Source organism: Gorilla gorilla, chromosome 2 (genome assembly GCF_029281585.2).
Source record: "Gorilla gorilla gorilla isolate KB3781 chromosome 2, NHGRI_mGorGor1-v2.1_pri, whole genome shotgun sequence".
Classification (NCBI taxonomy): domain Eukaryota; kingdom Metazoa; phylum Chordata; class Mammalia; order Primates; family Hominidae; genus Gorilla; species Gorilla gorilla.
The window spans coordinates 18346759-18361874 of NC_086017.1; the positions used below are offsets into that span (position 1 = coordinate 18346759).

General features: G+C 45.9%; 1 protein-coding gene across 3 annotated transcripts in view; it reads left to right on the forward strand.

The window, feature by feature from the left end:
• LMCD1 (LIM and cysteine rich domains 1) overlaps window positions 1-15116 on the forward strand; it is a 67710-nt gene that overhangs the window by 29588 nt on the left and 23006 nt on the right. Inside the window, exons 2-3 of one of the 3 annotated variants that reach the window (XM_004033532.5) lie at window positions 2520-2608; window positions 6984-7239. In XM_004033532.5, the coding sequence (XP_004033580.3) occupies window positions 2520-2608; window positions 6984-7239 (345 nt within the window). The remainder of the gene's footprint in view (window positions 1-2519; window positions 2609-6983; window positions 7240-15116) is intronic. The other 2 variants (XM_031009521.3, XM_019024592.3) reach the window with 2 other exon arrangements.

A 15116-nucleotide genomic window follows, 5' to 3' on the forward strand; every position in this document is an offset into this window, starting at 1 on the left:
CCAAGTGAGGATCCTGCAGAACAGAATGTGGGCAACCCCATTGCAAGCCAGTTCCTTATTTTTCAGAAGAGATGCTTTAGGCTGGGCAAGGAAATGACTCATCTCCAGTTACACAGCTAATAAATGCCAGAGTTGGCACCCAAAGGCCAGACCCCTGCATCACCGGCGAGTGCTCTGCTCTGCTCTGCTGTGCTACCTACATCACTATTTCTAAATCAAACCCCGAGTTTGCAGACAGATTGCAGCTCCACTCTCCAAGCCAAGCATCAGAACTAATCCCCTTGTAGAATGAGGGTTAAATCAGCCTCTCATTAGAAGAACAATAAAGCTGAAGTGTGCAGGGTGCTTTGCCACTTTGAAATGCTTCCACCTACCTCTCCGGTTTCCAGCCTTCTGAGTATATCTGAAATGGTCCAACAATGAAGCCTTATTCACAAGTTGTATATCTCCCAAAATAAACTTTGAGTGACTCCAATATTAAGTGTGTAAGGATCACTGCATTTCAACTAGGAGAACTGAAGGTGTCAAGAAGGAGAGGTGGGAATGAGCAAGGTTATATGCCAGTGGCTTTAGGGAGCAAAGTCCTACCTGTGAAAGAAAGCTCCCCAGCTTAGGAGAATGAGTTAGCAGTGGGTGTTGTCTTAATTTTCACTTTTCACATGAATCTAGCATTGAATAGGCCTAAATATAAACCTGCTTCCCTCCACACTCCACATATGTGCAACATGACTCTCACTCCCTGAAGCTGTAAATATGTATTGAACAAAATGACAAAGTGTGTGGGGACATGGTATACACAGCAGTCACCAAATAGAAGGCATGGAGTGAGGCATTATTGTGAGAAGATTTGGTGCTGAAGAGAAGTATTGTGAAGGACAGCTGTCTCTTTCCATACGTCTGAATTCTACCACTGGCAATGAGGATAGCTTCACAAGTTTCACTGCTTGTATTTTCCCTCTTAAATGCAAAGAGAGTAGACTAGTAGCATCCAAAGGACATGCTCAGATTGCATACCCTACTCATCATGCCTTTCATACCTTTTTTACCTTGCACATTTTATTCCTTCTGCTAGGCATCTCCTTTCCCTTTTCTGCCTGTCCATCTTGCACAGCCCAAATCCAAAGTCACCTCCTCTAAGAAGAAGTAGTCTGCTCTAATAAACTCATATTTCCCATAGGAATTTATTAACACCTTCCCCTGTGCTTCTAAAATCTGTGGCAAAATAAGAGCAGTTACCATGTCTAGTGCCTAATGTGGTCCTGCACATTACTATATTATCTCGGTATCCACTTGGCAGATAAGGAAACTGAGGCTCAGTATGTCCAAGGCTAGGCAGCCAATAAGTTACTGAAAAGCTCGATTTGGAATCCAAGTCTCTCAGACTCCAAAATTCGTGCCTCTTTTACTACACAACATGCAGCTTCCTTTACCTCAGACTTGCCCCTTACAGGAGCAGGAGATGAATGTGTTTTTCTCTCCATATCCCCCTAGCTAACCGTGAATTCCACTAGGGCACACCTGAGTCTTATATTGTATTCCTGTGTCTGGTACATAGTAGATGCTAAATAAATGGTATGTTTGTTGGATAAGAAGCTTATCCCTTTACATTACTAGTTGATTGAGCCCTGCTTCAGGTGAAATCATAATAAAGTACATCCCTGTACCAAGTCGTCCCCACCCCAACCCCAGTGGAGCGTTGGGTAAGTTTCTCAGCCAGCAGATCCATATTACTAACCCACTTCTTCTCCAATGTTAATGTAATGCAGATCTCCTGGGAATTTTGTTAAAGTACAGATTCTGATTCAAACAGGCTGGAGTCGGGTCTGAGGGTCTGTATTTCTGGCAAGCCCCAGGTGACGCTTCTGGTTTGAAGATGCCATTTGGGTTTAAACACCTCAGCAGCAGCAGCAAATGCACTTTTGGTACCTTTGGCTGGCAGCAAGTAATAAAACCTGTCTCATGCATTGTTCTCCTTCCAAAGGAGATTTTAAGTGCTCATGTGATTTTTCAGTGTTTTAGCAAAATATTTAAGTTATGCTTCAAGCTATAAACATTTGGCAAAATGCACATTTGTTTGTGCCTGTAGCTTTGGTTTAATCACACTCTATCAATAAATCACAAATAAATGAGGGAGAGGAGACACTCACTGAAGATTCCATTCCAGTGACAAGTGAGAGTGGGTGAGGGTGGGGGATGGAATAGATAGATGGTCACTCACAGCAGGGCGTTTCCAACCAGTCTTGCTGTTTTGAAACAGCACTGGAGGCTGGGAAAGAACCCCCATTGCATTCTTATTGGGAAGAGCCCCACCCTTCCACAATTGCCTACCCTCTGGCCCCATTCCATGTTCCCGTTTGGTCTTCTCAGTTCCCGGTAAACAGTTTGTGATGGCTTATTGATCTCAAGCCCTTTGAACCCCACACAGTCCCTTTGCCAGCATGCCAAGTCTTTTAGAGGTCAAGCATCTCCGGTCCAAGATGTTTGGAAGGAAAACACCCTCTTTTCTGTTCCTTTTCCAGATGTCCCTGGGCCAGCTGCAGTCAGCAAGAGGTGTGGCATGTTTGGGATGCAAGGGGACGTGTTCGGGCTTCGAGCCACATTCATGGAGGTAACAGATTTTGTCAGGAGGGTCCCTGTCTGCCTTTGTTACTTGGCTGTCCTCTCGGGGAACCCTGGTTGCTTTCTTCGCTGAGACTGCTTTGGTTGTATGCGTTGTCAGGGAAGGATGGCCACAGAGGGAAGGCACTCCTGCTTGGTCCAATTCAGAAACGAAAAAAGTCCTTGGGGGAGTGTGGCGGGGGCAGTAAAGATGTGAAGAAGGAGTTTAGCACTTCCTAAACCATTTCAAGGTAGAGTCCACCAAACCCAGCCCAGCAAGAATTGCTCTGGGAAGAGCCAGGCAGAGGTTAGCTGGTCCCTTGTGCCTTTGGGGTATGCCTCAGGGTTTGGTGGATAGGGTGATCTCCCCTAACTGCACCAACTTCGCTGTGGATGGGTTTTGGTCTAGAGTGGCCCCTGGGACAGAAAGAGAGGTCATTCTGTCCACAGTACTTAAAAACCAGGACCTGGTATTCATATCTGCACAGGAGGACCATAAGATCCAGCTGGAGTTGGATTCGCAGAGGGTTTCTTTCTTTTTTTCCACTGAGGATTCTGAGGTTAAGAATGAGGCTGCCACAATGCAGCGTCCCTGGGCAGCATTCATGTCAGCATCTATGTGGACGGCACCTCTGGAGTGTGCAGGGAACAGACTGTAAGTCTGTCCCTGCAGCCCTGGGAGAGGAAAGTTAAGTTCTGTGGAGCACATAGCAAAGAAAGAGTTTTTCTCATCACTGCTGTAGCGTTGTCTTGAGCGCTCAGTGGGGGGACAAAGTTTGGAAGGTGTTTTCGCAGCAATACTGACTTCCATTATGAGATGGGAATTATAAAAATACGTATGAACTGAATGAAATCTTTTTTATTTAAATGTTGAAATAAACCTAAGCAGTAGGTATTAGTATCTCCATTTTATTGATCAGGACATTGAAGGTAGGCAATGGGGCAACAACTACCAGATGGCAGGATTTGAACTCAGATCTGCATGAATCCCAATCCCATGCTCCTAACCGTTCTGCAGTACACAGGGCTATGAGCTTTCAGAGCAGAACACCGTTCCCTGACTCCATTTCCTGACAGTTCCCAACCTCAGAGGAGCTCACACCGTCTTCTGGTTGCTAGGGACCTTCAAGGTCATCCAACTCAGGCTTCTATCCCCTTCAAAAATTCCTTCTATAATTTACACTCCTAGGAGGAGTTCTCCACACTTACTATATTTTGGCCATTTGAGCTCTTTCTGGCCTGAAAAGAAAGTCAACTTCCTTATCATTTCAACCCCACTGGTCCTGAATCTCAGGACAGCGTTGATTCCTCCTCAGCAATTTGAAGACAGCTAGGACGTGTCCTTTTATACTTCTTGAGCCAGGGGAAAATGTTATCTAAATGCACCCACCGAGTCAATTCAATCAGTTTTCCCTTCTCTCAAGGACCTCGATCCTGTGCTCCCTGCTGTCCAACATCTGAAAATGATCATTTGGTATATTTTTTCTGGTTTTTCCAGTTGTTCAGGAAGAGAGGACAATTCTGGACCCTATTTTTCGTGGCAACAAGCAGAGGTCTCTTAGCATTGTTTTAATCCCTCCATTTTCTTGTCATAGTACAAATGATTTGAACATCAAGTGAATTTGTCTTTGAGAAATACAGATTGAAGCTTGCAGGTCCTGCATATCAAGTGTCATCCTTGGTTTGAAGAATCCAAATAGGGACTTAAATTAGACTCAAATTGAAGCAGTAACATCACAGAAGCTTAGGAGGGAAATCCTGTTAAACTTTTTTATGCTCCAGGTTTTAAACTCTCCATTGTTTGTAAGACATTTAAATGACCAAAGTGCCAACCAACATGGTTTAATAGGAAAGCCCTTCAACTAATCATCACAGGACAGAATTCAGTCCCAGATTACCAATGACAGATTACAGAAGTGGCTGTTTTAATACCGTTGAGGATATTTTGGGGTGTGCCTGTGTCCTCTATAATCTGGGCACCTGGGAAGAGTGGGGTGGGGTGAGAGGGGTGTATCCCTCATGTATAAAGTCCTAGAAATGTGCCTGGCCACATGAAGAGTGTGAATAAAAGGAGAAATTGGGTTGACACCATTTCAAGGAACATCTCAGATTTGTTAACTTTTTTTTGTTTTGAAATGTTTTGCATTCCCAGCCTCTCTAATTAGCATCCTGAAATTCCACATTAACTGAAAAAGCTATGGGCAGCCTCCTCATCTAGTTCCATTTATGGAAAGTATTGGGGAGGTCAGAAGGTCAGATGGGACACTGAAGAGTCAGGTTCCTCCATGTCCCTCTATGCTAGGATTTCCTTCACTTTCTGCCTCTTCCTTCTCCTTCCACTTCCAGCCCTGCTGTTCTCACTCCCCTGATACTGTCTAGTGCCTGTCTTCTTAAAGAAGCAGGCTCCTCTTGCCTGGCTCTGAAAATGGATAAGCAAGAGAATATTATTGATTGTGAATAAAATGCAAAACAAAACAACCCATTTTTATTTTTATTTATTTAATTTTTTTTGAGAAGGAAAACCTTCTCATTTATTCCCTGCAGCACCCTGAGGGTCATTTTCTCCTTTTTGCTACTGGAACACATCCTTGAGATTGTGAATTTTAACATTTCTCAAATTGCAGCCCACTGAATGTGAACTTGTACTGCAAGCTTCTCCAGTAGCATTCAAAATGTCAGGCTGCACATCACCGTATCAAAGTCAAAGGAGTAGCTTTGCAGTAAAGAGAGGTGTTTAACCTCCCTTAGCCCACTGTTTTCCAAACTCATGACCACTAAGCACCAAGCCTTTTTCTATGTACCACATACTAATCTCCTGGAGAACTGGCCCAGGCCAGTAGAACTACCCCTAGATTACAGGCAACTCTCTTCTGCCCTGAATGTATTCTACTTTATATAATTTCCATCTGATTTTCTCTCCCTCTCCCATCCCAACTGTAAGCTCCTTAAAGGTCACAACAAGGCCTTCTTCTCTTCATATTCAGTAAGGGGTTCCCAACCTCTCAGCACAGTTGACATTTTGGGCCTCATAATTCTTTGTTGTTGGAGCTATTCTGTGGAATGTAGAATGTTTACAGCATCCCTGGCCTCTACCCACCAGACACCAATAGCACTCCTCTACCCCACTGGGACAATCGAAGTTGTCTTCAGACATTGCTAATTCTGTCCTTTGGGACAGAATTGACCTTAGTTGAGAACCACTAATTTAGACCATCAGGGCTTGCCCCTACTGGCCCCACAATCAACGTTTGTGATATTCGATCAGACGTATTTACCTCCTGACTGTAGGAGGGAAAAGGAGGGTTCCCTCAGCCTTGCCGATCATTCAGCTGCAGTGACCTCCCTTGCTGGGCCTCCCTCATCCCTGCAGTTGGCCTTGACATTGCTCACTTTACTGACCAAGCTCTCAAGTTGCATGCAGAAGAGCATCTGAGACCCACCGCACAGCCTGCCCATGGTGACAGGCCGGAAACGGAGGGGAGCGATTTTCCTCTCACGCCGTGGAACTCTCTTGATTTCTAAACCTTAACAGCATGACACCAAGTAGCCACAGATTTTTGTTTTTAATTGTCAAAGAGAAGCATGAGGCTTTTTAGTAAATCTGAACCCTCCCCAGGATGTGTTTCCTTCTTCTGACAAAGCCTTCCCAATAAACATCCATCTCCCCAGCCAGAGGGGTTTTCTGAGCTCTCTGCCTCCTGGGTCCTGTTCACAAATTCCTTGAAGAAAATATTCACTGCATTCTAACGGCAGTATTTGTGCTAAAGAGTTTAAAAGTTCCTGAAGCTCCGAGGCTATGATCTTGGAAAACAATTTTAATAATTCTTTAGAGCAGGAGTTTGCAAACTTTTTTTGTAAAGGGCCAGAAAGTACATATTTTAGGCTTTGTAAGCCAGATACTCTCTGTTGTAACTACTAACTCTGCTGTTGTTGCCCCAAATCAACCACAGACAATATGTTAATGAGTGGTCATGGCTGTGTTCCAATAAAACTTTATTTACAAGAGCAGACTGTGGGCCAAGTTTAGGCTATGGGCCACACAGACTCCAGCCCAGCTTTAGAGCATCAGCCCAGCTTTAGAGCATCTCTGATGAACAAATCAGCCTTTGCTGTGGCAACCACCAGGAGGGAAAACATACCACTCTTTCTACCAGCACAAGTTATATCCTACATTCCTCACTGATAGATTAATACAAACACTGTCATTTCCCAAATGCAGTTCCCAATTCCAAAGGCCTTTTTGTCTCAGGTTACCATTTGTCTGCTGCTAACCTTTCCAACTTAAAGTTTTAGCTTGCTTTCAAAAGGGTAGATGCTGCTAGCAGGAGAATCTGCCTCTTTTTCCTGGAGGTTAATCTCACTGGTCCCCATCCACCCACCCCCAGGAAAATATGCAAGTCTTGCAAATGCAGCCAAGAGGACCACTGCCTAACCTCTGACCTAGAAGACGATCGGAAAATTGGCCGCTTGCTGATGGACTCCAAGTATTCCACCCTCACTGCTCGGGTGAAAGGCGGGGACGGCATCCGGATTTACAAGAGGAACCGGATGATCATGACCAACCCTATTGCTACTGGGAAAGATCCCACTTTTGACACCATCACCTACGAGTGGGCTCCCCCTGGAGTCACCCAGAAACTGGTAAGAGAGCTTCCCCAACCAAGCAGTTGTTTTCCTATCCTCATAAATACTAGCCATGTCAAGTGTTTCTGAATTTCAAACATGGGGTGCAAGAGATCAAGGTCACAAAAATGACAGGAGTGGCTGTGGTTTTAGCCCTGCCCTTATATCATGTGATGTTGAAAAATGAAGACTATCTGGGCCTCGGTTTTCCTTATCCATGAAATGGGTAGAGGTGTTCATATGGACCCCAAGAGGCCTTGCAGCTCTAGTACAGGGGCATTTATTGTTCCATTTGGGCTCCTCGCTTCTGAACAGGAGATAGTTTATCACTCAAAATTCTGAGTGCTTATCTCCATCTGCAAGATATTCATTTTCCCTCGAAGTAGCCTGGGATATGCCCTTTGCAAACCTGTAGGAGAGCAGAGAAACAGTTCTCTCTTCTGCCTAAATGCTGAAACCTATTGGTCTTAGAAGGGAGAGCCAAACTGGTTTTATATAACCTTGAACAAAAGCAACCAGAGAAATCTCAAGTAAATGATCAGAGAAACCCTGAGGAGGGCAGAAAGGACACAGGTCCAGAGACAGCAAGTGACTCACACAAGGTTACACCCTAGCTGCTCGCTGGAATCCCCGGGACCTGCAGAAGGTCTCCATACCCACGTCTCATCCCAGACCATTGAGTCAGAAGCTCCAGACTACAAAATCCAAATCATCAGATGTGACCATTTAAATGACTCCCCATGCAGCCACCTTCAAGATCCAATGCACCAGATCAGGGCTCCTATAATCTCAACATGTGTAGATATCACCTGGGGAGCTCATCAAAATGCATCCAGCAAGTTTAGGGCCATCCTGAGATACCGCACGCCTGACATACTCCCAGGTGATGTTGATGCTACTGGTCCCCAGAAACTTACATGTGGAGTAACAAGAGGCTGGATGATTTCTATAAGTTAATACAGTTTGTAGAAGGTTCAACAATTTTAAAAATGCAAGCATGGCATTTAATTGAATATTTGCTGGAAGAAAAGGAGTGCCTTTGGAGCCCTTCATGGCCCTATTCTTCAGGCTCCTCCATGGCTCCCATCACTGTGCTCTCACTCCCAACATCTCAACACCTTAAGACCCTCTGATTTCCTCCTTCCAGTGCTAGAACACACCAAGCTCCTGCCCCCCTTGGGGCCTTCGCACGTCCTGCTCCTTTTCTGAAAGGTTCTTCCCTTGCTCTTCCCAAATAGTCCTTCTCCAGATATTCAATTTACAATAGATGTCACCTGCCATCGTATCACATTTTTTATTTCTTTTGGTTTCTTTAACAACTTTTATTGCAAACAGATTATCTTTTTTCTGTGCCTAGATATGAGGGCAGACACCCTGCCTGTCCTGTAAACCGTAACATCCCTGCACCCAGGACGGTGCAGGGTGCAGGACAGGTGTGACGAGTGTTAGTGCAATGTCACCTTTTAGGCCAGAGATGCTCTAAGTGTGGGCTGTGGACTGGAGCTCTTCCACACAGTCTTTGTGACCTGGACCCAATGAAAAAAGTTGAGAAATTGAGAATATATGTTGGGAAAATGTTACAGCAATTTGACATGCAACTGTGTGATGGGATGAGAACTCATATCAGAACAGAATTCCACTGTGGTAAGACTCACACTGAAATCTCATGGGGCATGCGCTACATTCTAATCACATGAGAGAGACCACAAATCACTCTGCAATAAGTAAAAAACAAACAAACCTTGATCCTTCGCCATAGAGAGTTTCAGAGGCACAGTTCTAAGCTGTTGCCTTAAGGGGGGAAAATCCCTTCCAGATAAAATGAAGAGAGACTAAGATTTTTTTCTTAATCTGTACTTTTTGATAAACAAGAGCACATTTTAAAAGAACACTTCAGCATCCATGAACTCGATCACCCTGTAAGGCGGAGTTGTTTTACATGTAAGGAAACCCAGAATGGTTAATTGGCTTTCAAAAGTTTTTAGTACTAGACAGGGGCTTGTCCCGGGCCACAGAGTGTGGCCACAGAACAACAGCAGAGCCAGGACATGCCCGGTAGTTCAGAGCTCATGTCTCCCTCCAGCCCCAGGTCTGGGTAAGCTATCAAGCAGGTCTCCAGGATGTCAGTGGAAACTAAAGCAAGCAGCTCATGAAAGAGCTGGCTGCGGGCGTCAGGGACCGGCTGGTGAAAACCCCAAACACACTGACCCCAGACTAATCAGGGGAAGCCATCGTCAGGCAGTGATTAATGCTGGCTCATAAAACCACATGGCTATAAAGAACCCCTCTGTCTGCTCTGCATCTGGGCGTCCAGGGCAAGTCCCATTTCTGAGATTGGACAACTCCCCCTTCCCACTCACCTTCCCAACATTTTTATTATTATTATTATTATTATTATTATTATTATTATTGTACTTTAAGTTCTAGGGTACATGTGCACAACGTGCAGGTTTGTTACATATGTATACATGTGCCATGTTGGTGTGCTGCACCCATTAACTCATCATTTACATTAGGTATTCTCCTAATGCTATCCCTCCCCCAGGCCCCCACCCCACCACAGGCCCCAGTGTGTGATGTTCCCCATCCTGTGTCCAAGTGTTCTCATTGTTCAATGCAGCCATAAAAATCCAGGATGAGTTCATATCCTTTGTAGGGACATGGATGAAGCTGGAAACCATCATTCTGAGCAAACTATCACAAGGACAGAAAACCAAACACCACATGTTCTCACTCATAGGTGGGAATTGACCAACTTTTTTTTAATTACCGAATGATCAAGACTGATTATATTTTGGGAATGGGACCAAATTTTGCTATCTCTCATCCTTTGCAACCAGAATGAAAGTCTGAGCAATTCTTAAGCCTTCAAATGCTGATAACAATAAGCCTAATTGTGGATATTTTTTAAGTATTTACTGTGTACTAGCCACCATACTAGGAGCTATCCATGCACAATCTCATCTAATTATCCAGCACTGTTAGAAGTATACTATCATTACCCTCATCTACAAAGAAGGAAACTGAGGCTCAGAGAGATGATGCAACGATGCAGCTAGCCAAATGTCCCACAGCCGATTTAAGTGACAGAGCCAGGTCTTGAACTCAGGCCACCCTGACTCCAAAGTTTGGGCTCTTCCCTACCAATCCAGGCCAGGCCAGGCGAACTGGCAGGTGGGAGGGGAGGCAGGAAGGAGCAGATACCCTGGGTTAGCATTTTCAGGGAAGGCTATCATGAACAGGAAGCAGCTTGAGTGTGGCTTTGAAAGCTGCCAGGATTTGGGGGAAGGAAAGAGGGAGAAGACAAAGGAAACCAGCATCCACTGAGCATTTGTATGTGTATCTGATGAACACCTCACCGCTCCCTATGTGCTGTGTATGTTACAGGCTCACTTTACAGAGGAGCAGACAGAGGCCTGTGAGGAGCCAATGCAGGGGTGGCACTTACTCATACCTCACCCTCTGCTTCCAGACCCATGGCAGGCATTACTGATCAGTCAGGGTACTGTTTCCCATTGACTTCTTATCGGCCCTCAGGATCCTTCTTCACACAGCACTCTCGGTCACCACTATGGACTGGGGTTGACTTGTCAGATGAAGCCCATTTACTGTTCTTGGCTGCCAGCAGAAGAATCAGGAAGAGAAGAATCAGAACAGGGTCTCCGGATTCCAGAGCCCATGTGTGTTTCACTGCCTAATCCAGGGTACAGGAGTGCCTTCCCTTCCACTTTGCTTTGCATTTTTAGTTTCTTTCCTGATACAGGCAGATTCCTGGAGCCTCTCCACCCAAGATGTCCCAACCAGGTTGCAGAGCACCAAGTAACTCAGAAAGGTCCTCAGGGGGCCAGGTGCAGTGGCTCACACCTGTAATCCTAGCACTTTGGGAAGCCGAGGCGGGTGGATCACCTGAGGTCAGGAGTTTGAGACCAGCCTGACCAACATGGTGAAACCCCTCTCTACTAAAAATACAAAAATTAGCCGGGTGTGGTAGCAGGTGCCTGTAATCCCAGCTACTTGGGAGGCTGAGGGTGGATAATCGCTTGAATCCGGGAGGCGGAGGTTGCAGTGAGCCGAGATTGTGCCACTGCACTCCAGCCTGGGCAACAGGAGCAAAACTCCACCTCAGAAAAAATCAAGAAAGGTCCTTAGGAAAAACATAAAACCTAAACCAACCTTTCCAACTGGTCTGAGAAAATGCTTCCTGCTAAAGGTTATGGGAACAAGATTTAGCTCCTATGAGGTAGTCAGGTATGAGACGTAGATAACATGACATAGTCAGGTATCAGAGAGATACCTGGGAGATTCTGTTTCAGAGTCAGAGCAGTGCCAGGTGGTTGACTCCGGCCCAAACCTCTGTCCCTGTCATCCCCTTCCCAAGTCCTTGCCAGTCAATAGTGGTTGCTTGGAGGGCTGTGTTAAGAGGGATTCTGAGGGCTTGATTAGCAACGTTTGTGAATAGGGAGCAGTGGTGGAAGTCTCAGACCAGCCAGGCAAGGCCAGGCATCACAAAGTACACACCAGTGGCAGCTGGATGCAGTGGCATTGACAATGCAAAGACAGAGAGCCTGGAGCTTTTTTTTGTGTGACTGCGTCTTCCTCTGTCGCAGTGGCAGGATCTGATCTCACTACAACCTCCGCCTCCTGGGTTCAAGCGATTCTCATGTCTCAGCTTCCCAAGTAGCTGGGGCTATAGGCACACACCACCATGCCCAGCTAATTTTTTTGTTGTTGTTTTTAAGTAGAGATGGGGTTTTACCATGTTGGCCAGGCTGGTCTCAAACTCCTGACCTCAAGCCATCTGCCCGCCTCGGCCTCCCAAAGTGCTTGGATTACAGGCATGAACCACCATGCCCAGCCCCAGCTGGAGCTTTGAGCTGCAAAAGGATCACTGGGTCCTTGGGAAGGGAAACTCCCTTTCTCCAAGGCTCCAGCCAGGAAGCACATTAGCCCTGCAGCCACAGACACCCAATGCCAGTGCAGAGCCGTGAAAGGACACCGTGAACGCAGGGGTCAACTAACATCTGGCTGGCGAAGCCGCTGCCCCAGGATCCCTAGCACACCATTTATTGTAAAGCTCAGAAGAAAAGGGTGCAGGCCCTGGAAAGCCAGAGAAACAGACACATCCAGGGAATGGGGGATCCTGTTACCACTTGATGCTTACACAGACTGCTCACTCTGAAATGATGACAAAAGGAAATGCCTCCAGAGATTGGGGAATATTTTTCCTCTTGGAAAATCATCCGTCTTCTAGAGAGGCAGCAGAGAAGGGCTTGAGACCCATGCTGCTGGGTTCAAAGCTGTCTCTATCACATACTAGCTGTGTGACCTTGGGGAGGTTACTTAACTTCTCTGTGCCTCTGTTTTCCAAAAGGTAACATTAGTACCTTCCTCCTAGGGTTGTTGTGAGAATTAAATAGGTTAACGTGTGTGAAGCACTTGGAAGAGTGCCTGGATCATAGCAAGCCTCCCCTAAGAGTTGGCTGTTCCTATCATCTCTTCAACTGCTGAACCTGGAGAAGTCAGCAGTCTTCCCAGGAAGGGCAATTACTCTCCCATGAGCCGAATCAGCCTGGATGGGGCTGCTTCGGAACTTGGTGTTAGTAAGATGTTAGTCAGGCCTGATCCCCACTCTAGCAGAGTGAGCCAAGCTCTTGTTTCCACTTCTCCGAAATCCTTCTTTAGATTCTGGAAGCAGGGGCAGGCCCTGGGCAAGACATAGGAAGGGGACGGTGTGAGCAAATTTGCCACCCAAGGCTACACCCTAACGCATCTCTGCAGGGCTCTGTGCCTGCCCCCGCCTGTTGGCCGTCCAGCTGCCACTTCTCACTGTCTCTGATGGTCACATCCTCTTTCCCCACTCACTGCCCCCAGAGAAGCCCCAACCCTGGGGTATCCTGTGTCAGAGCCACCCAGGAGAAACTGTTAAACTGCTGATAGATAGATAGATAGATAGATAGATAGATAGATAGATAGATAGACAGACAGACAGACAGACAGACAGACAGACAGACAGACAGACAGATAGATAGATAGACAGATTTTGAGACATGTTGCCCAGGCTAGACTGCAGTGGTGTGATCATAGCTCACTATAACCTTAAGCTCCTGAGCTCAAGTGATCCTCCCACCTCAGCCACTGAAGTAGCCAGGTCTACAGGCATGTGCCACCACACCTGGCTGATTTTTTAGTATTTTGTAGAGATGAGGTCTCTCTGTTTCCCAGGTTGGCTTCAAGCAATCCTCCTGTGTCAGCCTTGGAAGTGCTGAGATTACAGGCATATGCCACCGCTCCTGGCTTAAAGTGCTCATTTCTAGGGCTCTCCAGACCTCCTAAATCAGAACCTAAGGATAGACCCAGAAAACTTTTCACAAGGTCTCCCAGTGATTCTTATGCACCCTAAAGTTTGAGGTTCTTCAGACCTACCTGACTGACATATTTGTGCTAAAAGCCACCTGTAATTTCATACTGATCAAGAAGAAAACTACCAGATACCCCAGTCTCCTAAGACGGGGTCAGGACGAAGCCCTTCCCAGATGTTTCTGCAGCTGTGTGATGCACAGGGGCTTCTGCTCGTCCACATGGTTGGTGGACTATCTTGGCCTCTTTGACAGGAATCCACCGTCTCCTTCCCCTTTCCTGAACTGTAAACTCGGGTTAGTGATATTGCTCTTCTCTCTCTCTTGGTTATGGTGACCATTGAGTGAGATTGCCAGGGACTTCTCATGATGGTCAGAACCCTAGGGATTACATAGTCTACCCTGAACTTTGTAGATGAGGAAACTGAGGCCCAGGAGATACTTTCTCAGTCTGACACAGAGAGCAGCAGGAGAACTGGACCTAAAACCCTGACTTCCAGACACTCCACCACCCAGGTCTTCTCTTCTGTCTGAGAAAGCACCTTGAAAAGCATTCAGAAGTGTGCAGACATACCTGGGATTAGCTGGGTATGCTGTGAGCTTACAGTGCCAGAAGGTGTCTCAGATAGGTGTCCTCTGGGATTTAGGGCAGAGTGACCAATGGGGCATCTGCAGCCACCCCTCAATTGGAGTCCCACAGGAGCTCAGGTCACCTGCCTTTCCCCTTTCTATGCTGTTTCCCAGAATTTATTTACTATGAATCCCAGCAGGTACCAAGCCCTAGACTTGTACTCCTCCACCCCACAACAACCCTAGCTTCCTCACCACTGCTCCCTAAAATCAGACAGCAACAGCGTCTGCACAATATGCATTTCAGCATGAATTTCCGTGTTCACTCCCACAGTTCCCAAATGAGTCCAGCCCCAAGTGATAAGCTGTGGGCCAGATGGGTTCTAGGAGGATGAACCTAGCAGCAGCCACCTCAGTGATGGGAATCAGGAGACTGGGTGCTAAGGTTCAGAGTCAGGGTCAGGCACAGAAATGGAAAATGGTTGTCCAGGATGAACAATTTGCCTCTCACAGTTTCTCAGGCCGTGGCCCTGACCTGTATCTTCCCCTAATCTCCCCATCCCTGGGACTCACCCATGCGTAAGAATTATGTTCAATAAAAACAAATATATAAATGAGGCCCAAATTGGACAGTTACTTGTGAACACATTAATATTCAGACAGTTACCAGTCATATTAATGGGGAAATGTTATTGACCTGAGACCTTGTCGATTCTACTATTAGAAGTTGACTTTGCATATTTTTTAATTAATAAACCATGAAATACCTTATGTCCATAATGATTTAATTATACTTTTCTAAGAAAAAGTGATTTTAGACAAGGTTGACTTTTTTTTTTAATTAGGAATGTTGCCTAGGAGGTAAATGAAATAAAAATATTCAGTTTTGAGAGAAACAAAATTCATGTTGCAAAGCCAGCAAATCTAAAATGATCATCTACTTAAATTACACCATTCTGATCAAGAATG